At 36.5% G+C, this 25,074-nt stretch overlaps 1 protein-coding gene across 5 annotated transcripts in view; it reads right to left on the bottom strand.

Moving 5' to 3' along the window:
* GARNL3 (GTPase activating Rap/RanGAP domain like 3) overlaps positions 1 to 25,074 on the bottom strand; it is a 46,884-nt gene that overhangs the window by 6,151 nt on the left and 15,659 nt on the right. For 3 of the 5 annotated variants that reach the window (XM_042830686.1, XM_042830689.1, XM_042830687.1), the window contains exons 7-28: positions 23,630 to 23,693; positions 23,352 to 23,384; positions 22,895 to 22,970; positions 22,199 to 22,297; positions 21,597 to 21,700; positions 20,551 to 20,659; positions 18,208 to 18,253; positions 15,600 to 15,706; positions 14,877 to 14,992; positions 13,948 to 14,052; positions 13,192 to 13,266; positions 12,082 to 12,193; positions 11,263 to 11,361; positions 9,366 to 9,482; positions 8,544 to 8,713; positions 7,163 to 7,321; positions 5,787 to 5,853; positions 3,695 to 3,802; positions 2,847 to 2,965; positions 2,281 to 2,416; positions 921 to 1,136; positions 474 to 585 (exon numbers count right to left, since the gene is read on the bottom strand). In XM_042830686.1, the coding sequence (XP_042686620.1) occupies positions 474 to 585; positions 921 to 1,136; positions 2,281 to 2,416; positions 2,847 to 2,965; positions 3,695 to 3,802; positions 5,787 to 5,853; positions 7,163 to 7,321; positions 8,544 to 8,713; positions 9,366 to 9,482; positions 11,263 to 11,361; positions 12,082 to 12,193; positions 13,192 to 13,266; positions 13,948 to 14,052; positions 14,877 to 14,992; positions 15,600 to 15,706; positions 18,208 to 18,253; positions 20,551 to 20,659; positions 21,597 to 21,700; positions 22,199 to 22,297; positions 22,895 to 22,970; positions 23,352 to 23,384; positions 23,630 to 23,693 (2,349 nt within the window). Of the gene's footprint in view, positions 1 to 473; positions 1,137 to 2,280; positions 2,417 to 2,846; positions 2,966 to 3,694; positions 3,803 to 5,786; positions 5,854 to 7,162; positions 7,322 to 8,543; positions 8,714 to 9,365; positions 9,483 to 11,262; positions 11,362 to 12,081; positions 12,194 to 13,191; positions 13,267 to 13,947; positions 14,053 to 14,876; positions 14,993 to 15,599; positions 15,707 to 18,207; positions 18,254 to 20,550; positions 20,660 to 21,596; positions 21,701 to 22,198; positions 22,298 to 22,894; positions 22,971 to 23,351; positions 23,385 to 23,629; positions 23,694 to 25,074 lie in introns of those variants that run through there. The other 2 variants (XM_042830688.1, XM_042830690.1) reach the window with 2 other exon arrangements.

Here is a 25,074-nt window from a genome sequence, read left to right on the forward strand (position 1 = left end):
TTGTATCTTGGCTGAATTCTGCTGCTACTCATCACAAATGCAGGTTATAAAAACAGAGAAAACAACATAATGGCAGTAGAGTCTGGTAAGCAGAGCCAAACAGACAAATGCAATAATGTTTATTTGCAAAATTTATTTTGGAAATAGCAAGACAAGAAGGTATGAAGAAAACAATAATTCAGTCTGCAGTGTGAATTTAGTAGTTCAAGTCCTAGTGACAGGCCCAATTGCAGTAGGTCCTCCACAAAATCCCACTTAGCTTTTCTTCGCTTATAACATGTCTTTTAGCAATATGCATAACCCATCTCAGTGCTGTTATTAGATAGTAAACCACACATTAGCATGAAATTCACAAAGGCCTCAGTCAATCCCTACCTAACCGGGAAAACCATAAACCGGTTGAAAAGCAATCAATTCTCAAAACATTTATGGTCTAACTTAGGCTCCTTCCTAAAGCCCATACATTTATTTACCTGTCACTACTAGTTGATCTTACTGCTCCCTGCTTGGGGTCTGACTGTCTTCGAGGAATCTTTTTTTGCTTCTGTGAACCTTCTGTCTTGGGAATAGGCTCATCCAAGAGGCCTCAATAAAGGAATAAAAGTCTTAATATTCTCATCAGAAAATAAAGCATTCACAAAATTTTTTTTTTTTAAATTTTCATTTTTTCACTTATTTTCATTTTTAATTAAACAGCTTTCAGCTGACTTAGAATATGGTCACCTTATATGTGACCAGACACTACCTAAACTACTTGCAAACAACATTTTCTTACTGTTTTGTTTGTACTACTTATTTATGAACACTGGTTGTCTGTCACTAATCTGACTATAATGAGATTAGACCAAAGATGCTCCAAAAATTAGAAATTATATTAGTGGTAACTGATATATACACACTGAAGAACAAGGGGAGTTTACCCAGCAATTCTTTACGTGTTCTGTTTGCAATTTCTTTAATTTCCATGCGAGATAAGGATAGTGAGTGAGTAACAGGAAGAGAGGTAATGCCACCGGATGTTGGAGTAGTGACGACTTTAGGAGTCAAAGGTGACTTCAGAGGTCGTTCAATGCTTCGCCCTACCAGATTACTAAGAGGAATTTTATACAAGTTTTTACATGTAACTTCACCTGAAACTCAAAAGGAAAAAAAAAAAAGAACGTTACTCTTTCACAACTGTATCAGTTCATAATACTTCAAAATGAAAAATGATACAGAAAAGTTATAATCATTGTGTGGGTTTTTTGTTTGTTTGTTTTTAAACTCAAATAACATTTCTTGTTTTCTTTTTCAAGACCTTTCTTGCTTTGCACCTTACAATATAAGTAGGCTAGGAGAAGGAAGAAATAGAACTACATTTTGCACTGACTTTTTGGCTTACAGAGGAAAAAATTTTTGACTCTCAGCAAAGTGATGAATCAGCAATGGAAAAAGGAGGTAAATTTATATGTCCTAAGGCTGATATCCCAACTGTAAGACCATGACTCACTATTCTGTTCAAGATTCCCCAGATATTTTAATATGTTGACAGAATATTGGAGTCTGGATCCCAAATAGTTCAAATTATGGCTTTTCTTCTTAAGTGACATAAAAGACTCTGCATTTTCTTAATTTTGGGGAAAAAAAAAAAAAAAAAATCACCTAACAACTTACCATCAAACAGCACTACCTTTTAAAAATTGAAATTCCAATTCCTTTCTCTTCTCCCTTTCTGCCAACAGTACCAGATTTAAAAGTCCAAGGCATACATACATATTGCATTATCTAGTTGATACTCCCATGTTTCTCCATTACTGTATCCTTACAAATCAACTGTTCACAGATTACCTTACAGTAAGGTGATTGTGACTAGATACACTTCTTATTCTGAATTTGAAAAGAACTCTAATCATTGAGGGATGGTTTAGCTGTTTTTAAGTGAAAGGAAAGGTGTATGTGAAGTCTGAAATTTTTCTCCTAATTTTACACCATTTTTTCTTTAATCTTGGACATACTGACAAAGATTCATCTAGCTAGTAAAACTTAATTCTTCCTCCCCTGTATAAATGATTTCTTGAAAATAATGCTGTTATTCATTCAAAAGAGATACACTTGGGCAAAAGCTAAGCCAGGTGATTCAGATCTTTGGGTAATCAGATTTCTATCCTCCACACTCTCAACTATTAACTCAAAATCTTTTATCTGATCAATTTCTTCTTACTAAAGATCAGCTACACTGAGATACGGAAGCTGCTGGAACAATCAGAGATGATTATTCAAGCTGTCTAGAAACCATATTACCTTCTGAAGAAGAAAGAGAACATTCTGGCATATCATAAGCTGTAGGTGTTTGAGGTGAACTTCTTGAACTGATTTCCTTAGAACTGCTATGAGATGATCCGCTTACTGCAGCAGTAGCTTTAAAATAAATATCCGACTGAAATGACAAAGAACTCACCATTAGTACTACAAGACTTTCTTAATCATTTGCTGAGCAAAAGCTCAAACGTTTATCCACTGTATTTCATTGCCACTGTAGCTGCATTGCTGCTGATTTGATTAGGGCTGATCAGGGAAAGGCTATCTCACTGTATCTTGGGGAAACTTCTGTGATGTTCAGAATAGCATGTGCCCCATAAACAATCAAATACCTCAAGTATGCATTACTGCAGGCAATAAAGGACAGTGAGCTCAATTCTGATCCTGACTGTACTTAATACTAAGAGCACAAAGATGAATATTTTTCACAAATGAAATCACGCTTGTGAGCTTTGGTTTGGTTTGTATTTGGCTTAGACAACATTTCATGTTAAACAGATCTCAACAACATCTCACAAATAGTCAAAAATGCTTTTCTTGTGTCTTACCCTTGATGCTACAAGTTGAAGCTCAGGCACAACTGCTGTGTGGACTAAGTTTCCATTCACCACTAAACGTATTTCAATGGAATCAGTAGTGAAGGCAAGTATGTAAGGGAAAGCACAGACTGCAACGGAACAAAAAATTATTTGGCACAGAAGAATGATTAATGTAAGTGTTTCTTGGTTGCTCAGTGCAGACTGTTCCTGAGTATCTGATCTACTTCAGCATCTCCCTTTCCTACGACAGAGTTTGCCTAATAAACTGATGAACATTCAGATACATCAAGCCTGAACAAGATTTCATTCTCCATGTCTGGCAGAATGCAGACTGAACGGGAAATAAAAAAAACAGAAAAAAGAGAAAGGAAAAATAGTTCAGCAAAGGAAAAAAACTTTGCACCAAGGCTCTCCTTTTGAAAATACACTAAAAACAGCCACTTAGCAGAAGTGGCATCATTAATGCAACATGCTTATAGAATCACAGAATTATCTATTTTGGAAAAGACCTTCAAAGATCATGAAGTCCAACCATCAATCTGACCTACCAAGTTCCATCACTAAACCATATTCCTTAGTGTCTTGTCCACATGTTTGCTAAGTACCTACAGGAATGGAGTGACTCCACCATATCCCTGGGCAGTGCATTTCAATCATTAACTATCATCTCCATGAATAAATTCTTAAGAATTTATTAATTTATGTTTATCAAAATTTATTAAATACAATTTTTTTATATACAATGTTATTAATTTTGCTTTTGTATGTATTTCTAGCACACGTGCTGTAATTCCAGAAACAGCCAAGCGCAGGTCTAAGAGATATTGATAAAAGAGTAAAAATAAATGTTTTCTTACCAACAGCATAAGGAACTTGATTCCAGCAAAAGTGAAAATCATAAGCTGATGGCTGAATCAGCGGAGAACCACCATTAAACGGATACACTTTTCTATACTGGCAAACATCTGTTACAAAAAAAACAAAAAAAAAAGCACCCATCACTTTACACTGTAAATTAAAAATGTCAACTTTATAGATAGATTTTACTTAAGTTTGGATGATAGATAGATAAAACTCAAACATCTCTGTAGAAGCCTCTTTGTATCTAAACAGATAATAAGGAAAACGAGCTTTCGTTTGAACATTTAGAAGATAAATATAAAGAGCTACATTTTAATAAGTTACCATGTTTCACAAAGTAAGTGGTATTCTGTTTCAACAATCATCAGCTCCTTACTTTGTTTACAGTAGAGAAATAGGCAACAACATTTCTGAAAACCATGTCTTCTCTGTCTGTAAGAACTGCCATGCAAGCAGCCATATGCTACTTCATGTATTCTAAGGACTGTAAAACACATAGGATACTACAGATACCGATTTCATTAATCATGTTACTTGTGAACCTCTTAGCTACCATACATGCACTGAAACTAAGTCTTCTTATGAGTCAGACATGAATTGGCTACTTGGAATGCAATTCTAAATTTAATTTGGAAGATCTAGATCATGAGGAATTTAACCTTCCACTACCCAATTTTATTCTCTAAACACTCTCACTAGTGCTGATAAAACATCCTTTAAAATGAGAAGTTATGTCAACAAATTAAAAGAAGGCTTAAAGAGGAGAAAGAATTGCAATCATCTTTTTATTTTTACTACTTCATATGACTGCACTGGAGGCTCCAGGAAAACATCTGTGAGCACCTCATACACCTGCTCCTATCAGTTCTTTTCAATGTTTTCAGGTAAAATTCTATTTTAAGAGTTGATTTGATGACTCCTGTGGGTCCCTTCCAACACAGGACATCCTATGATTTGATTTTTTTCTATTATTTATGTCCTTAGACTGAATCTAAGTTTATAACCAGAAAAGTATTAAAACCCTTTTTCTAAATACAAACTCAGAACTGTCAAATCATGTGTTTTCATATTTGTTCTACGATGATCTTTTCTTAATTGTAAACTCTCTAAAGACCAGAAGTAGGTTTCTCTGTGATAATGTCCTAGAAATAGGAATTCAAGTAGCTGCAAGACTGAGCATTAGGCTTTAAGATCTTATTAGGATCCTGTAGTGTACCTTTAGCACCAACTAAGTTTATTAGCTTTGGATCAGCAGTAAGTCTATTAGAATGGAACTGATTCTGCGCAGAAGTACAGGTATGGGAATTCACCATGCACTGTCACAGCACTACTTCAGAACTAAAAAGCTCTAAGTGAACTAGAATCAGATAGGATACAGCAAAATAGGAGAACCAGCGAGGCCTCACAGTGTTACAGAGGAAGTTAACACTTAAGAAATACTTTCCCGAAAGTACCAAACTAACAGTCAGTACTAGAATTTAGGTGTATTTATTATGTTTCTATTGATGATCACTTTGAGAAGGACGATAGGACACATAGCCTGAAACAGAGAAGGCTGTGCTTTGTCTTTCTGTGTATTGCTTCATAAAGGCTGTTACATATCTGTAAGTAATATTTTTAAGAGGATTAGAAGCAAAAAAGAAGAAATGAACATGTATTATATCAGAGACCATGTGTCCATATCGGAGAGAATTACAATGAAAGAATGTGACAGTGCAAAGAAGTGTGCAGAAGAAAAAAGCACAATAACAGAATGCAAAAGTATAAAGAAGAAAGCAGGTGGAATGCTATACACATCCTGGAAACATCCAGTGTTTAATTAAGTAAAGAATGAGGAAATCGGAAGGCATAGGACTTTTGTGAGTAACAAAGTAATATCTATTGTATGTCTAATTCAAAATACCCAATAAAATAGTACTTCAATTTCTAGTCCACCTAATGTGTATTTAAGTCAAAAAGAATGTATTCTGAAATACTATCTGTGAAACTCTGAAATTTACTTTAAAACACAGATCTAGACTCCAATGAAAAAATAATTCCATATGCAGATCGAGATCCTACCATTTTCAGTCTTCCCTGGATACTTACAGTTATAACATAATAGTAGACCAGCTTCACCATCTTCATATACATCAATAGCTGCAACAAAATTAACCTGCAATGGAAAAGGGAAATTATAATGAATATTCAGATGGGATACTGCAGTTATTACATCCAGTTTTTGACTCTGAAGCAATATAGTCAGTTGGTGTTGTTCCACAATTACAGATTTAAAAAAAAAAAAAGTGATTTTTCATATTCGGCCTGTTTTGTGATTCATTTTCAGAGTGCTCTTAGAATGGAAATCAATTTATTTTGTATTTAATGCTGTACCTCAGTAACGAATATTCAGTACTATGCCTATAGCATAAAAACTTACCTAATTTATTTGGCCACATAAATTTTGAGTTAGTACAGCTGTGTATCGCAGAATCACATGGGTTGGAAGGGAGCTCCAGAGATCATGGAGTCCAACCCCCCTGCCAAAGCAGTTTCCTACACCAGCTCACTCAAGTTGGTGTCCAGGCTGGTCTTGAACATCTCCAGAGAAGGAGACACCACAACCTCCCTGGGCAGCCTGTTCCAGTGCTCCATCACCTCACCTAAAGAAGTTCTTGCGCACATTGGCGCGGAACTTCCTATCCGAGTTTCCGGCCGTTTCCCCTTGTCCTGTCTCCACACAATGCTGAAAAGAGTCTGGCCTCACCACTCTGCTCCCCACACCTTAGACGTTTATAGACCTGGATCAGGTCCCCTCTCAGTCTCCTTTTCTCAAGGCTAAACAGACCCAGATCAATCAGCCTTTCTTCAGAGAGATGCTCCAGGACCTTCACCATCTTTGTGGCCCTTTATCTTCCCCGCAGCAGGAAACATTTGAACCTCCCCCCCTGCCCTCCCCCAAAACTCAGGATGTTTACTTAAATCGCAACACTTTGTCTTAGTTAGACAGATATAGTTAATTTATTATTTGGCTGTGCAGAAGTTTCTTAAAAAAACCTAAAAGATACAAGCATATCTGAATGAGATACTGGTGGCCAAAAACTGAAGTTATTTTGCTGCAATCTTGACAATAAAACATTGAGAACACAAAGAAAAGGCAAAGCACAAACTACTGACTAAAAGGACAATAACAGCTTTGTATTTACGCTGACAGCAATATTTCAGAGAAATGAAACACAGGTTCTTTGTTCATGTGTCATGCCTTGTAAATACCTCTCTCGGAAGTAATTATCATCACACATTCCAAAAGAGACAAGTATCTCAGACAGCCCCTACGGCAGAAGTTGGACTGGACTGAAAAGTAAAGGAGACATAGGATCTTTGTAAACAGTGCTCCCAGCAGGTCAGCACAGCAAGCACTAATTCTGCAAGAAATAATGTTCAGTGTGGTTCTGCAAGAAAATAGGTTCCATGCTTAAACTTACCTTGTTTGCTTCAATATGATGCAGTCTGTAGGACTCCCCAGTACTTTCGTTAACTAAATCAAACTGATGCCGATAAGCTACACAAATCATATTGTCACTGTCTTCAGTAGGTCCATCAACTAGCGTCATAATCACTGGAGGGTCAGAAAGGCATATTTCCTGTATGGTAAACAGAATCATAGAATCACTCAGGTTGAAAAAGACCTTTAAGATCATCAAATCCAATCACGACCTAAGCATACAATGCTAACAACCCTCCGCTAAATCATGTCCCTGAGCACCACATCCAAACGGTTTTTAAACACATCCAGGGATGGTGACTCAACCACCTCTCTGAGGTGCCTATTCCAGTGCTCAACAACCCTTTCTGTAAAGAAGTGTTTCCTAATATTCAACCTGAACTTACCCTGGCGCAACTAGAGGCCATTTCCCTTTGTCCTGTCACCAGTGAGAATAAACCAACACCACTCTTGCTGCAAGCGTATTTCAGGTATTAGAAGACAGCAACACGGTCTCCCCTCAGCCTCCTTTTCCTCAGACCAAACAGCCCGAGTTCCTTCAGTCACTCTTCATAGTCCATATTCTCTGGGCCCTTCTTCACCCTTGTTGCCCTTCTTGGACCTGCTCCAGCACCTCAATGTCCTTTCTGTACTGAGGTGCCCAAAACTGAACACAGTACTTGAGGTGAGGCCTCACCAGTGCCGAGTACAGGGGCAGGATGACTTCCCTAGTCCTGCTCACCACATCATTCCTGATACAAGCCAGGATGCCACTGCCCTTTTTGGCCACCTGGGCACACTGCTGGCTCATATTCAGCCAACTTTCCATCAGTGCACCAAGTCCTTTTCCATCAGGCAGCTTTCTAGCCACTCTTCTCCAAGCCTGTAGGATTGCCTGGAGTTGTGACCAAAATGCAGGACCCAATACCTGACCCTACTGAAACTCATACAGTTAACCTTAGTCCATCGATCCAGTCTATCCAGGTCCCTCTTCAGTGCCTTTCTCCCCTCAGACAGATCAACACTGCCTCCCAGCTTGGTGTCATCTGCAAACTTAGAGGGTTGTTAATAAAGATCTTAAATAGAAGCAGCCCCAGTAACGAGCCCTGGGAACTCAGTAAATAAAACCACTCTCTTTTTCAGACTCTTAGTCTGAAAGCACATCTTTCTAAGCACAGAAACATGACATAGAGCAAACAAATTCACTCAAATAAATCTGAAAGATTTCTTTGGCCCTTGAACAACGGAGCTCCATCATACTGCTTCTTGCTTATATCTGTCTGGAAGTTCAGAAAGACAAAATGCATGCTCTTTACCTTTCTGCCCCACTAGCTGAGTGCTGCTCAGTCTGTAAAGGCAATTAGTGACCAGATTACACGTACCCGGATATACTGGAACTCCTCTAATGGAGATTCAGATAATGATGGAGAGCTGCCTGTTAAACTGTTGCATGGATTGTATTTCTTTATGATGAGAAGTAGTTTGTTCCGAATAGCCACAACAATCCTCAGTTCACCGCCATGGTGAGTATTAATAGCATATAAATGGCAGCCTAAGGAAACAATGTTCCAGATTGTAATTATTTGGGGTAATGACTGCTTTTTTGTTCTGTATTTGAACGATAGTTAGTACAAGAGTGCAACAGAACTGCAATAGGATAGCACTAACATCTAGAAAAAGACAAAATGATGTGATTCTTAAATTGTATTTAAGAATAAATACAAGGGTTAAATTGTATTTTTCCTTTTAACAAGGGTTAAATCATGTTAACCCTTTCCAGCTTGCTGCTGAAGATCAGAAAATGTTTACATCCATTAAAATAATCAATACTCAAACTATTCTGAGTGCTACTATTCAAAATAGATTTGTCAGTGTTTCTCCAATTTACAGTGATCTTAATACATGAATGTCAGACATACAGCTCTTATTATATCCCCCAATTCTGAAAGCAACATACATGCTTTTCTCTAGAGCCTTTCATCAGCAGTGATTATCAAGTAACATGGTAATTTTACCAAGCTCTCAACAGGCACGCTGGACTACACCCAATCTTATTTTCAGAAAATCTTAACAAAGTTTGAATTAACTGTTCAGAGTTAAAGGAAACAACCAAACAAAAAAACTAAAGGTGAAAATCTGCAACAGGAAGCTAATAAGCCATAATAGAATGGTGGGATACTTTTAACATAAGATAGTAAAATCACCTTTTGTTCTCTCCAATTTATTTTCTCTGCAGTCATATTTGCTTCTTATCACCTGCTTTGTTTCTATATCTTTTCGGACTGAACTCAATCTGAAGACAAGGAGACGGGAGTCTTTCCCTGAAGGATGGAAAAAGCCAAAAAATACTTAGAAAAAGATGATGGTGTTCTGAAATTAATACTTCCGAAGAGGTGCAGTTCCTAACAAACAGGGCAGTGTCATAAAAGCAAAAGATAAATAATTTTGCTTCTCTGGGTGTAAGTAGGAATGCGACAACAAGGAAAGACTGCTTGTGAACACACTCTAGTCTTTACAATCCTAGAAACCAATGCCTTCAGTTCAGTAGAAGTTTCCCCTCAGACTGTGTTGAAAACAAACGAACAAACAAACAAACAAAAAAAAACCTCAACAAATTATATAAGATCTTTAGAACAGTGAGATGTACGCTACTGGAAAACAGTGAAAATACAGCAGAGGCAAACTAAAGGCAAGAGTAGAAGGGTTAACTATAAATGTCTAGCAGCTGATAACTGGACTCTTAACAGAGTTTGAAAACCTGCCCCTGGAGGCAGACTGGTTTTGCCGTTCTTCAAAGTTACACACATTCAAGATACTTTCCAATTGCAAAAATAACACCGCATCCACTACCACAGTTAAATCTATTTTCCATGATGACAGATGTGAGTAGAATACACTCCTAAATTTAAATAAATAAATAATGGCACACGACTATTAACAGTTGAAAATAAGCTACTCTTTAAGAACCTTACATAAAGCAAACTTCTTAAAATGCAAACAAAGCAAGATTTTCTGACACAGGTATACTTTTTCAATAGAGCAGCTGGTATAACTGGAAAAAATAAAGCACATTTTCTAAATATGTAGCCAGTGTAGCTCCTGCTATCAATACAAAAGCAAGATCACAGGTGCTGCCTTCAGTGCTGATAGAAGAGCAACACGAATTAGGATGACCTTTGGCGCATACATGACTTTCTTCTCCCACAGAAAGTGTTAGAGTAAGGCATAATGCTTCCGTAAGTCCACCATAACTTCAAACATTGACTTAGAGCAAATTCTTACTGTCAACACTGAGAAAATGAAAACGAAATGGATGAAGTCCCTCTTTTTTCAAAAACATGTACACTCAAGAATGTGTGCTTCCATGAATGAGTTTCTTAAATACGAAGGGGTAAGGTGCTGGAACAGGCTGCCTAGAGAAGCTGTGGTTGCCTGATCTCTGGGAGAATCAGGCTGAACAAGGCTCTGGGCAACCTCATATACTGAAAGACAGCTGTGACCATGATGGGGGATGGAAAGCTGTACTAGATGACCTAAAAAGGTCCCTTCCAACCCAAAAAATTCTATGATTCAGTGTGACCAGCTTAAGGTTTGCACTAAAGCACCATTCTGAACATATCTAGGGATTTCTTTTTTCCCCCACACCTTTTAGAAGACAACAACAACAACAAAAAAACAGAAGTTGTTGTACCTTTTATTCTAAATGAGACATTTAATATATGCCACTACTAGTATGATGCGACTGCCCGTGCCCATGAGTCATGCAAATCCTAAAGCATTCTAAAGCATTGAGACAAAGGAAATAGCATGTGAGCAACCCAGAAGAAGTCAGCAAAGAGAAAGAGGTGGAAGGATGTCAAAAGAGCAACAATAAAAGCTCTAAAACCTAACAAAAGCAATTTAAAAATGGCTAGGTGATGTGAGAAAAGGTGATAATACATATCTAGAGCTGCAGGAATTAAAATGTAGAGCATTTTTCTCCAGTAAAGTACTCTCTTAAAGAAAAAGAGTTAAAATATTCCTTCCTATTGATGTGCCTGCCAAATAAGAAGTTAACCAGATATATTCATAAGAGAACTGATTAACAGGGACCTCTCCTACCTTTATCTGTTCGGGCAATCAAATAATCCAGAGCTTCCAACACATGCATCTGCTTTATTTGCAGAGTTTTATCAAATACTTGAACAGCAGTTTGACCATCTAAAAAGGAAGCACACAAATTTCTTTACAATTCTGCTAAAATTTGGTAGTTAGTGGTTTTGAACTTCTTGCAATAAAAGCCTTTTTTTTTTCCTCGCTAAAATAAAGCATCCTGTAAGAAACTGCTTAATATACTGTAGCATCATAGCCTATACTTCCTTATGGCAGACTTTTATCATTGCCATGGATCAGATAATGCAAATGAAGCAGAAAAGGGACCATCCTTTAGAAAATTTGAGAATATTCACTGAGAATTAGCTTAATTCCCTCAAGCCTGACGGTCTTTTGTGGCACACAGAAGATAAGGGTCAAACTAGCAAAAGCACTGCTATTGAAGAAGCAGGCTTCCATTGCTGCATAAGCTTTGGGCTTCATGCTCACTAGTATCACAAAGGGCTAACAAATGCAGACAGACCACTTGACACTCCTTGAGCTTGAATTTAACTTAATGAGTCTTTTCAGATGGTCAAATAACAGCATCTGAAATAATAAAACATTCAGAAATCTGCATTAAAATGGGCCATCAAATATGGCTTGATTCTGATGCAGAGAAAAATTCTGCAAATAGGTGACATAAATGTAATAAATTTACTTGGATTGGTAAATATCAATGGAGGTGAGAACTAACCAATACCTGAGCAGAGCTTATGAACATATGTTTTCAAGACCATGTTCAGATACAAAAATAGTTAACACAAAAACACACGATCATTTACTAACCATCTATTAACAAGACGCCAGCATCTGTAGAAACCAGTAAGGACCGGCCCCAAGAATCTGCACAGATGACCTCATGAGGAAAATTACTGCAGAAAGACTGGGACTCCCAAGGCTATGAATTAACATAAGGGATACACAATAAGTACACTAAGAAATACAGATCAGACAGACACAGAATATGATGGACAATGGCAAGCAGTAACATGTAAACACATCTGGGAGAATACATTTCCTAAGAGTATATTTTTTAAAATTTGAAATATCAAAATCTATTTAATTTTCTTGCAGAGAAAATACTCCCGCTATCAATTGGATTTGGAGACTAATACAATAATAAGGCATGTTCTTGAAACACTATAACTAAAACCAAAGTTTTAGTGCAATTCAGTGGATATTCACTGCAACACTGGAAATGCTTAATATTATTTTCTTATTTTTTAAATACCACAGACTTAAAATGTATGCACTACCATGCACATACAATTTGCTTATATTTTGTAGTTCAGATTGTATTTAGAAATGGTACTGTTACAGCTGTCTTTCCTCCAAACTCTGCTTCTGTCATGTGTTCTTCATATCTGTCTCCTGAAATCTGGCTCCCTCCATCCCCAACATTAAACAGTAAACTGAAGTCTGAAACTCTACAAGCACCTTTGAAGCTTCTTTGTATAAGATGCATGCAGAAAAGCGTAGATTACATTTTCCAATCCCTGGAAAAAGAATCTCGTAGTTACAGAAAATAAAAACACAACTGAATTTTGTTTTAAACTTGATAAAGAAGTAAAAATAATTTAAGATGATTGTCTACGGAAAACACGTGTCTTTTTCATCAAATAACCTCATGACATAAAGATATCCCAATTTGCTTTAACTTGAGAAATGCTTCTACATCCAGGCTCATTCTTTAATTGCTACTGTCTGCAGAATCACTTTAGTATTATGCAATACTATTGCATATACTTCGTTGCTATAGCACCTAATTATGTAAGTAAATAAATAGTATACAGAACTGATATACAATGCCATGTACATCATATGGCATATACATACGCCATATTCACTAGCATTTCATTTTCTAGTAACTCTCCTTAAACAGACAGGTTCACTCACCTCCTTTTTACAAAAGCTTGTATTTGCCAAGGTAGCTGGTGTATCCCCTTTCACACCAGTTTTCAGTTTGAGTGCCTAAAATAAAATAAAACAAAATAAATACTTTAATTAATGAAGTTTTTATCACTAGTATGTGAGTTAAAGACTATATAAAACAGATAATTTAGGACAAGAAAGTAGCTTACTTAGTTTGGATTTTCTGTTATGTTTTCAGTAATTCGGAAAGAAAACGTAATTATCTATGTCAAAATGCACACTAACCACTATGGACTGTCTTCCCAGACAAAAGATACACAGCTTTTAAAAAAATGGAAAATTACATGAACTGTCCAACTTAGTAATAGACAGAAGCCCCTATTCCAATGATGTCAGCTGGCCATTTACACAATTCAAGCAGTTAGAGCTGGTTAGCAGATCCTTCTATCTGTTAACAAGCTGGTGTTACACTTGCAAAACTACATAACAAGCCACTCCAACTGTACATATGCACTACCTGGGGGCTGGTGCTTAAGGCACAGTCACAGCAACACAAATTCTTCAGTCACAAATAACTAGAAGCATGCTGATTCTAAAAGGTCTGAAAACTCTAGAGAAATACTGTATGAATATATTTTCATTGCGACAGATAATAAGTCTATTTAAGGTATCTTATATATCTTCCTTGTTTATATTTACAGCATACAAAAATCCAGTGTTTCTATAACATTAAGACACAGTCTTGTAAACATAAATGCATACTTCTGAAATTCATCCTACCTGACCAAGTCGGACAAATTCTGCTTGCCGAGCTTCCTCCTTCTTCCGTGTTGATTTTGGAGACTCTGGTAACACATCACTGAAGGACCTCCTGTTCAGCATGTTCTAAAAAAAGAAAAAAGCAGCTTTCCTTTTTTTTTTTTTTTTTTTTTTTTTTTTTTCCTCCAGTTGAGTCAAAGTTTTCATAATATTTTAACTTTATTTTATTTGCTGTGGTATCATTTACATTTTCTGCCTTTCTTTTTAATATATTTTCTTATCATCAACTAACTGGATCAATTAATTGGAAGGTTTCTCTGAGAACAGAAGTTGCTATTATTCCAATCCTTGACTGCTCTATTTTTCTGCTTGTCATCATTTATCACTCACACGGTACAATTCAAGCAAGGTTGCAGACATGAATACATGAACAAGAAAGCTTAAGCAGACCTATTTAGCTAAGAGAAATAAACAGTGAGAAAAAACACCTTTCCAATTTTGGAAGTATTCAACTTCTTCTTAGTTAAGAATCGCATTAAGACTGAGTCTTCATCATCTAAAATGAAGATATCTCATGCTTAATCACAGTAATCCAAAGTTGCACATAATGCGATAAGAGCTGCTTTTATGATAACAAGACAAATCCAAATACCTGTTTTGAATACTCAGTTCCTAACTATTCTATACTCCTGTTGCAGGTAAGCTTATACAAAGATTGCTATGCTTCTCCTCAGATCTGTTATTAAGTGCATGAAAAGTCCAATCCTGAAAGGATTGTCTGTCTACTTTCATATAACTGTAAAACAAATTATGTGACAATTAGTATTTAGCCTAGTATATGTAATTCAGTTTTCTCATCAGAATTTCAGTCTTTCAATGCAGCAGAGCTTTTCACGTACTAAAATAAGAACATACGCAAAGCACAGAGATCACTACTGACTAGCATTTACCTTGTGTAGATCAGGCATCAGGTCCTGGTATAAAGAGCGGATCAGCATGTCTAGAGTGCGCTGACGTTTCTGAGAAAACGTTGGTGTTTCCAAGGTGGCTTTTTCCCCATTTATTACTAAAAATTGTAGAAAAGAAGGTATATTACTTTAATTGCTTTGCTACCTTCTACCAACTGCAGTTTGCTTCTGTACCAGTACACCCAGTTTTCTAGCAGTTACTTAGTTTTGCCTCCTTTTTACATGTTTTTAGTAAATAACAATCCTTCAAGCTTAAGAGGGAAGAAGGAGTAGTGGCAGAATTCAACAAAGCACCCCAATAACTACCTAACCAATATAAAAAATACAATATAAAAAAGACAGAATCAATGTAAGTATGAAACCAATTTAAATATTTTTGAGTAATATGTGAGATAAGTTAACAGTTAAGTTCCTGTCAGGTAAGAGAGCAAAATCATGATTATTATGCTAGGTATCTGTTATTGATCTACCGGTCACAATGACAAGACCAACAAAACCTTATTTAAGCTTTTTAAAGAAGTCTCTGGCCAACAAAACCTAGTCTTCAAGGGTAACCTCAATTATCTGGGTATTTTTGGGGAATATAACACAGTGGCAAAAGTCCTCCATCAGGTTCCTGGAATGCATTAAGGACTACTTCCTGTAACAAGCACTGGACAAGTAATTATTAAAAAAGTATTTCTAGCAAAAGGAAAACTGACTTACATTTAACCAAAACAAAATCCCTGAATTCCTGGTGATTTGTAAACACAGGTGGGGATGGAAGTGGAGGCCCAAAGAGAGGAACGCTTTCTTCTGAAAATATTTTTAGCCTGTTGAAAGAGCAAGTATTTATCTATATTGGAAGCCACTTTCAAAGTCTGTCATTTTTACAGATAAAAAAAAAGAACCACAAATGGTTATCTGGGAATGTCTGGGAGAAAAATTTCCATGAGCTGAATGAAAAAAACCTCATAAATGGGCACTCAATTGGAATTATTCACTTGAACCAAAACCATGAATTATTTACATAAATAATGAGACACTAAAATTATGACAGAACTTTGTAATTCTACTTACAGATTAATGCAGTTAACGGTGCTAGTAAAATCTAGTCCTTTCCAAAAAGAACAGCTGTTCCCCTGCAAGATGTTCTCATTACAGGTAAAGCTTTCTCTCTCACCTGTGCATTCACCACATGCATGAGAATCTTTCTGAGTAACAGAGCAAATACAACTGAATTTATATTGGGAACAGCAAATTCACTTTTGTTGAGGAAGCAAGACTGAGAACTGCTCCCATGAAAGCTGCACCTGCTGATTACTACTGATCAGCAAAGGATCCAGTATCTCATGAATGGCAGGTAACAAAACTGTGCATACAATATTCTCCAGGTACTAGAAACAAACCGTTCAAGGAACAAATTCAGAAGTCCCCTATATCTATCTTATTCAGTCTAGGTAAAAATTAGTCATTTATCCTGATACATGGTATGAAACGTTCTTTAGCTTGAGCAGAACAAGTGAAAAAAAAAAAAAATCTATGAAGTAGAAAAACAAAAAATGAAATATCATGCTGCTTGATTTTTTCTTGAGCTAGTTTTAGCAGTATGCCAGACAAATACAGTGATACAGAGTTCTACAGATATTTATAGCATTAATATTTAAATTTATTATCTGTATAAAATAAGAAAGCTATTTCTAGCAAAAAAATCCTTTGAGCTGTACATATCCATACATATAAAAAACTTCCAAATCAATCCAGGAATTACTGTATGTTGGAATCATGTGATCAGATCTGAGGAGCAGTTTCTGAAATCACAGGTTGTGGTTGGTACAAGTGGCCCAGATTATGTGTTGAAAGGAAAAGATTAAAATAAACATTCCTTCATGAAGACAGGTGTAGGGAGATGGGATTGTTCAGCCTGGAGAAGAGAAGGCTGCATGGTGACCTCACTGCACCCTTCCAGTACCTAAAGGGAGCCTACAAACAGGAGGGGAGCCAACTTTTTACACGAGTAGATAAAGGCAGGACAAAGGGAAATGGTTTTAAGTTGAAAGAGGGAAGATTTAGGTTGGATGTCAGGGGGAAGTTCTTCACCAACAAAGTGCTGAGGTACTGGTGCAGAGTTGTGGATGCCCTGTCCCTGGAGGTGTTCAAAGCCAGGTTGGATGGGGCCCCTGAACAGCCTGGTCTAGTATTACATATGGAGGTTGGCAGCCCTGCCTGTGGCAGAGGGGTTGGAGCTTGATGATCCTTGAGATCCCTTCTAACCTAAACCTTTCTATGATTCTATAAAAGTACGCCCTCAACATTTTTACTGTATTTTACTGCATTAATCTCTAGACAATAGTTAGGATCAACTACACGGCAAAAGTCATTTTGTTTATTAAAGCCTACACACAAGGCTGCAGAAAAGATTGCTGTTCAGATTCTGTTGAGACCTGACAGACTCAGCCTTGGACAGCCTTCATGTCTTACAGCTAACTGCAAAATACACTGGTGAAGAATACATTATTTACCAACAAAATTTCACCATGTTTTAAGAATGTGATTGTATAATCAATAGATATCAAGATATTATAATCACAATATAATTGTATAATTAATAGATATCAAGATGTTATAATCACAATATAATCAAGAGAATTAGGCAAAGTAGATAACGATCACAAAAAGAGAATAAGTGGAAGAGCTTACCCTTCGGCTGAGCTCACCACAAAACACCAAGAGAGGTGATCTCCAGAAGAGATCCTTCCCCTCTGGTAGCCAGCTCTTCAATAGGTCTAGGAGGGGTGCAGCCTGGCTCCACCCCTTCCGGCACCACAGGTGAATTGAATTGCCTTCACCTGTGCTTCTCTGGCTGACTCATGGCTCGCCTCAGGTGATCAATCAGAGGTTCAGGCCGCGACTCAGCAGTTCCCATACAGTGATATACAACTGTACTTCTCTTAAGTCGACTCAAGATTCCTAAAAGTGATCTGGTTTGCCTATCTACAACCAAACTCAGACCTGTAAAGAGACAATCCACAACCATCATATCACCACAGTTAATTAATGTTACTGATCTCTGCAGTCAGAATCTTGAAGACAAATCTTCCATCACTTTGTTTTGCTGTGCACACCTTAGCTTCCTGGATGTCATTATTCTAATGATTAGAAAGGAATAACTTAGAGCCAACTTACAGATACCTGCATCCATGTCCATACTTCGATTCTAGAAGTTCATTTGCCTTCCTGACTTGCAGGCAGGTGTTCAACACAAAATGTTTTCCCATTACGTCTAATCCATCAGAAATTCAGAATAATGTTATTAGTTACAATCAGCACCTACCTGTAACTATCATTCTCCTTATTATATCTCACTAAGGCAAAAATATCTGTCATCCAGTTAAGGAAATTAATCCATTACTAATGAAGTTCAGATATATTTTAATCACTTTTTTCCCTGCAGCAGATAGCAGATTTAATAACAGTCAAGTATAATTCAATGTAAAGACAAAATATTCTAGACTACGTACGTTCTATTTTTATAAAGGGAGTTTCATACAAAATTATTGCATTTGAACCATTTTAAAAAAATAGAGCTACTACTACTAACACAAACTTCTTGCTGCTTCATGAAGCCAAAAGTGTGCTACATTGTTTTGTGTTTGTGAGTTTGATAGACTTCAGATTAAAAATTCATTTAGATGATAAAAAACACCATCACCACACTGATTCCCACAGTCACTCGTGCTGAAACTCCCACTGAGAAAAAAAGAATCCCACAAAATAGTTCTGCTAGAAGGGTTCTAAGAAAACAGAGAGGAAGATATAAACCGAGAATACTCAAATATGCATTTAAGATGTTTAACAGTGTATTGCCTAGTCTTCAGCTGCCACTACAAAAGGGTAAAGATCTTCCCAAATGACCTAATCAAGTTCATATAGACATAAGGCACATCTGCCCCTCTGACGCATTATGAAAGCAGTTAATTCAAATAACAGAAAAACAACTCCCTGAAATAGCAGACAGTAGGTACATTTTTCAGTAAAGCCTCTCAATGGGAGGGTCATGTACCTCAGGTAAATAGAAATCCCTCAGAAGCCAGACTTTCATAAAGTTCTCAAGGACCAGTTTTCTGGTATTATGAGGCTAGTACCTCATATCTTTAATATTCTGCTCAATGTTTTCCATTCATCAACCCATTTATTTGGCACCATCTTTAAGCTGTTTTCCTCAACAACAAAGAGGCAGGCAAGCAGATCTTTCTGTTGCAGGTTCTACCCTAACCTACTTTCCAGTTATGTGTGTATGGCAATCATGCAAGTCTTCATGCTTCCTCAAAAACATTTCCAAGCTATATAATGACACAAGAACATCTATAAGCATCCTCACAAGTCTTCCCCACCCAGTAATCACTCTAAAAACAAACAAATTCATACGAAGTAAAGCCATGATGAATTGATCCTCTGTGGGGAGAGGCTCCAAGAGGCTCCACGTCAACAACCAAGAATATCTCTCTCATGAAAACAGTCATAAGTGAAGACAAGTTTACTACTTGAGCATGCAGTAAGCCTGGTACCCAGCCTGGTACCCAAATCACTAAGGAACAAGAGAAAATGGAAAACAGGAATGCTAGTCTGGCATAAGAGGTTCTGGCATCATGTGCCCCATGACCAGGAGGCTATTGAACCTTGAAATGTTTGTTAGAAATTAAAAAGAGCAGGGTTAATTAATTACATAATATGTCTTCTTAACATCAATAAAGGAAGAATTACATCTCTGTTTATGAACGCTGACGCGGATAAAGAGTTATACCGACTTGGTAAACTTTTACTATTTGGTAATATTTGGGTTGCTCTGCTAACTAAAGGATTTTGTTTGTTTTCGTTTTAAGTGTGGAATTTCTTTTGCTCTAGATGCTTCTTCCCTGTAGAGCAAATTAGATTATTATCAATCTAAAAAGAAAGATTAGCAAGAAAATTCCAACAACAGTGAGCAGTCAATCTGACAACTAGGTTTAGAAGTTGAAGCAGTGATCACTTTTAAAGACTTTTCAACAGAGCACATGTATAAACTTTTTCTTCTTTAATTACATGTTCCATTCAATCTGGTCTAAGAGATGCCAGAATGGGATATATAGATCACCTGGTATGATCCCCACGACAGTCTGATGCAATTGACAGCAGCTTTTTGGACCTACATTGTCTTCACAATGTTTTCAAACAGAAGTTTGAAAAATACATGCTGCAACAAATCTGGAAGACAGGTGGTTTAAGGTCTGAAAGTCTTCAGATACAGTGAACCAAAATACATAAATACCCAAAATAAACATCATCTGAACATGGTAAGATAATATTCAGTAATAGATGCAATCTTACTTAACATCAATAACAGAAATATTATTGTGAATTTATACTTTATGAAAATCTACAAAGTTTCATGAAATTGAGTTTGTGGAATGATGAAAATATATGCTTTTAATAAAAAGTAATCTGACATAGAAGTAGTCTTTTAAGCAGTCTGACACAAAAAAAATTATGCGGGAGACTTACAGCTACTAGTCAAGTAGTTGAAAGTAAAGAACGCACCCTGTAAACAGCAAATAGGAGGAAGTTAGGGTAAAATTAGAAGCAATATTAAAAATAAATAAAGACAATAAAAAAGTAGAAAATATAAAGAAAAAGATACGTGTAAAATGAGAGCGAATCATGGATGGCTTGAATGCTGGAGCAGTCTCTTCTCCTTCCTGAAATACGATAGTGACAATGTCATTTCCAATATGCCGCTTCCTTTCTACCTGAAAGAAAAAAAAAGGGGAAAGAGAAAGACAGAGGGGAAAAGGAGGGGAAGAGAATGACTTAAAGGAGATCAGTGCCTTAAAAATTCTGTGACAGAACTCTGAAACAATACTCTTAATCTGGATGCGGCTTACAAAACGTCAAGCATTAATAAAGAGTATCACAAATATCTTTAAATAATTAATACTATCTCCAATCATAAGCAAATAAGCTTAGCAATGTCATGTACTGCTTTCTTTTTTTTTTTCTTTAAATGAGCAGAGCTGTCAGAATTTACAAACATTAATATTCACAAACAGGAAATGGAACAACTAGGATTCCATAAAAGAAAATTCATTGCTTGAAATAAAAGGAGAAAAACCCCAATTCTGCATTACTCTTTTATAATAACTGAAGTCCTCTGGTTTATTCTGTGATCTTGTTACTCAAGGCAGAAGTATGAGAAGATTGACACTTCAGAAAGGGTCAAGTGATGAATGCAAGACAGCATATCTGAAACGTACCCAAGAGCCTACCTGGTCTTCCTATGAAGAGAACAATGGCATTGCCTCACAGCAAATGCACAAAGCTCACCATTAGCGCACTAACAAGCAGACTTTCTTTCAAACTACATTAATTATTACCTGAGTATGAGCTGTATGAATTATCACAACACTTTCATGCATACCATGCATGTCTAATTTTCAGCCTTCATAAAACCTTTGAAAGCAATGGCAACTGCAGCAGTGAAGCTCTACAAATCATCTGACTGTCAGAATACTTCATTATTTTTTAATTAATCAGTATTGATATTCTTTGCAAAACTCTTCATTTCTAAACTATGAACAGGCAAAAATATCCCTATCTTATTTTAAGAAGTTTTGGAGTCTTTGATTACTGGGAAAGGACGTGGGGGGGAAATGAGGAAAAAAAAGGGAGGATGAGAGAAATATGTACCTGCTGTTTGTTCTCTCTAGAATATGGTAGCATTGTTGAAACATGGAACATAATTTCATGCCCTTGGTAAACTGTATAGATGGAAAAGGTTCCTGTGGTATCATCTGCAAAGAAAGACAACGTTCTTAGCAGAAATATGTCCTTTAAGTTTCCAAAAGATTCAAAAATATTTCAGGTCATTCTTTCAAATTTTCTTTAGTCATCCCTTTTTCTGACCCATTTTAGATTTATACTTTTGCACAGATGTCTAAATTTGAGTTTGCAGTCTAATCTGTGTATTTAAACAGCTAAAACCTATGACATCCTTTACCAAGCCTCCTGAAATCACATATAGGTCTTAACACAGCCATAATGCCCTATCGTTATAAAGTATGTCAGGTTATTCCTTCATTCCCTTCACTTTAAAATACAAGTCATATAAATACTTCTCTTTCCCCAGTGACTTAAGCTAACCTGATTTACTGTTTTCTGGTGAAGCAGAACATTTAGTAAGCATATAAGAAGCCTGTTTTGAAATCATATTATTTCTAAAGTACACATATTATATCCATGCAATAAGCAAAAACAATTTAAATTGCAGCCTCTGCTTCTTTGCCTCTTACTTTTTGTGTCCAGTCCCCCTCTGTAGCCTGTCCAGCCTTTCAAAGTAATCGTGTCACCCAAGAGATGCAAAAATCTTTGAAAGCTTTCACTTCCAGTTTCTACACATGGAAAGGGGAACAGTTACAGTAGAAAAGCACGTGCACAACACCTATCAAAGATTAATCAAAATACAGGAACAAGTCCTGTATGCAGGACATAAGGACCAGAGTTAGTTTCTCCTAGTGTCATCCAAGCCTTCTACCCTGACAGAAACAGCCTCTCAGTCTTGCAGAATTATAGGAAAAGGATAATCATGCAACACTACAGAATCATCTCTTCAGCTAATGCCATAACACTATTTAAGCACATGCAAGAATGTAATAATGATGTGAAAGTATAAGAATGAGAAGTAGAAACAACAGGACCTTCCTCAGGTAACATGAGTCGCCTCCTTCAATTGCTTCTTTTTTCAAACCTTACTTTGTATAGTCTATTTCTAAGGAGAAAATTTCAGCATAATCCAAGCTGTAATAGTAGGGTTCTTATGGCAACCTTTTGTAGAAACAGAAGAGTCTATGCTACATTTTTCCCACCAAACACTAGCATGAAAACCTAACAAAATTACTGTTAAAATTATCATTATCTGTCATCTGGGCACTATCCTATGGTTTTCAATTGTATGAATAGAATAATTAAGGAAAAGGGGAAAGACTCACCATTGCTGAACATTTCATCATCTGTAAGCTGCCCATCCTTAGCATAAAGGACTCCAAATTTAAAATTCACAGATCCCTAAAAAATTAAACCAAAGATGATTAGCTAAATCAATCAATCTAAAGGCCTAAAATAAATGTTCACAAATCTAAGGTTTTTTAAAAATATGTAGCTTTGTGTATATCTTGCACATGTGAGTACTCACCTCATATCAGTTCCATTACATGTACAAATAGCAGACATCTAATAATTTACCTTTGACTATAGACTATGAATTACATAACATACTTTTCATAATGGTGCTTAAAGTGATTTTCAATTTCATATTGAAAACTAATACTACATTTTTTACTGCAATAAGCATCAACTTGAAATTTGTCACAAATATGTTAGGACAAATATTTCAAATACAATGCTCGATTCATTGAATAGATCTATGAACTAAGAGTGTAAGCTTACATTTACCTCTTGCTCTTCAAGAACCAATAAATCCTGTAAACAAAACACTATGTTTAGCACTCTCATATTAAAGACAACACAAATCATTACATTATTGCATATTTGTTTTGTTTTGAAATGGCCAGTTCAACTGATAAAAAAATTTTAGTTGTAAAACACCAAAACCCCTTCTCTCATTTATCCTGCTACTGTAACAAAGCAGAAAAAAATATTCACAATGTTTTATTTTCCAGAAAATAATAAAGAAAAGCAAAGAAACATGGGAAGTCACAACCTACCTTCTGTATATCAGGATGAAAAATTTCCCTTGGCCCTTTCTCAAATTTCTCAAGACTCATTGCGCTGAAATGCAAATGAAATGCTGTTTAATAGAAAGGAAAGAACACATTTTCAACATTAAAGTATTATTAATTGCAGTTATGCCTCCTATTGAAAGGAATTGTCCAACGAGTCTGCCTAATATGGAATATTTTGCGGAACTGTTATTTCTTTTTCAAAATGCTAATCTCTAAGATTTCCTAAACTTCTTTCGGATTTTAAGAACAGAAATTACTAAGGCCTTGGATGGAAGTGAGGATTATGTTTACAGCATTTAACACATATTCGAAATCCATTATCCTTCACTTCTGCTTTATATGTACCTACTAAAAGCATTCTATATTACTCAATAACTGTATAATCAATAGATATCAAGATATTATAATCACAATATAATTGTGTATAATCAATAGATATCAAGATGTTATAATCACAATATAATCAAGAGAATTAGGCAAAGTAGACAACGATCACAAAAAGAGAATAAATGGAAGAGCTTACCCTTCGGCAGAGCTCACCACAAAACACCAAGAGAGGTGATCTCCAGAAGAGATCCTTCCCCTCTGGTAGCCAGCTCTTCAATAGGTCTAGGAGGGGTGCAGCCTGGCTCCACCCCTTCCGGCACCACAGGTGAATTGAATTGCCTTCACCTGTGCTCCTCTGGCTGACTCATGGCTCGCCTCAGGTGATCAATCAGAGGTTCAGGCCGTGACTCAGCAGTTCCCATACAATAACCTACTCTGGTTTGTAAGCTTTTCTTCTGTCTCTTCTAAAACAATACAAAAATCACAGAATGGATTGGGTTGGCAGGAGCCTTGGAGATCATCTACTTCCAACCCCTCTGCCACCAGCAGAAACACCATCCACTAGCAAATGTTGCTCAAATTCCCGTTCAACCAGGCACTGAACATTTCCAGGCATGTGGATAAGCAGCAATTAAAATAAAAAACTGTCAGTTTAGCATAAAATTGAAGTAACAGAGATACAAAAACAGAACAGAAAAACAGAAGAAAGGGTATTTAAATGAGAAGCATGATCAACTGCCTCAATAAACAGAAATATTCAATACGCTCCTGCATTTATTATGGCTTTGTCCATTTATTTCAGTACAGAACACAATCTGTCAGTACAGAACACAATCTGTCTAGAATGCAGCAAACTAACATGTATGTCAAGTTTGGTGCACCTTTCCATTTTTATTTAAGCTGGATCACAATGTAGATGAGATGTGCTCCATTTCCTTTTCAAAGTGATTACAATGTCCCCATTCATTCACAACAAATGGGCTTATTAATACATTGATAACTCTTTGGAACAGTTCCTACCAAGATTCACACTTGGTGGAAACAGGGTAAGGTGCCAAAGGAATATTAATCAGCTCTGAGGGAAGGCTCAAGGAACCTTC

The sequence above is a fragment of the Centrocercus urophasianus genome, unplaced genomic scaffold (assembly GCF_019232065.1).
Source record: "Centrocercus urophasianus isolate 14NV4802_14NV808 unplaced genomic scaffold, USGS_Curo_1.0 seq_34, whole genome shotgun sequence".
Taxonomy (NCBI): domain Eukaryota; kingdom Metazoa; phylum Chordata; class Aves; order Galliformes; family Phasianidae; genus Centrocercus; species Centrocercus urophasianus.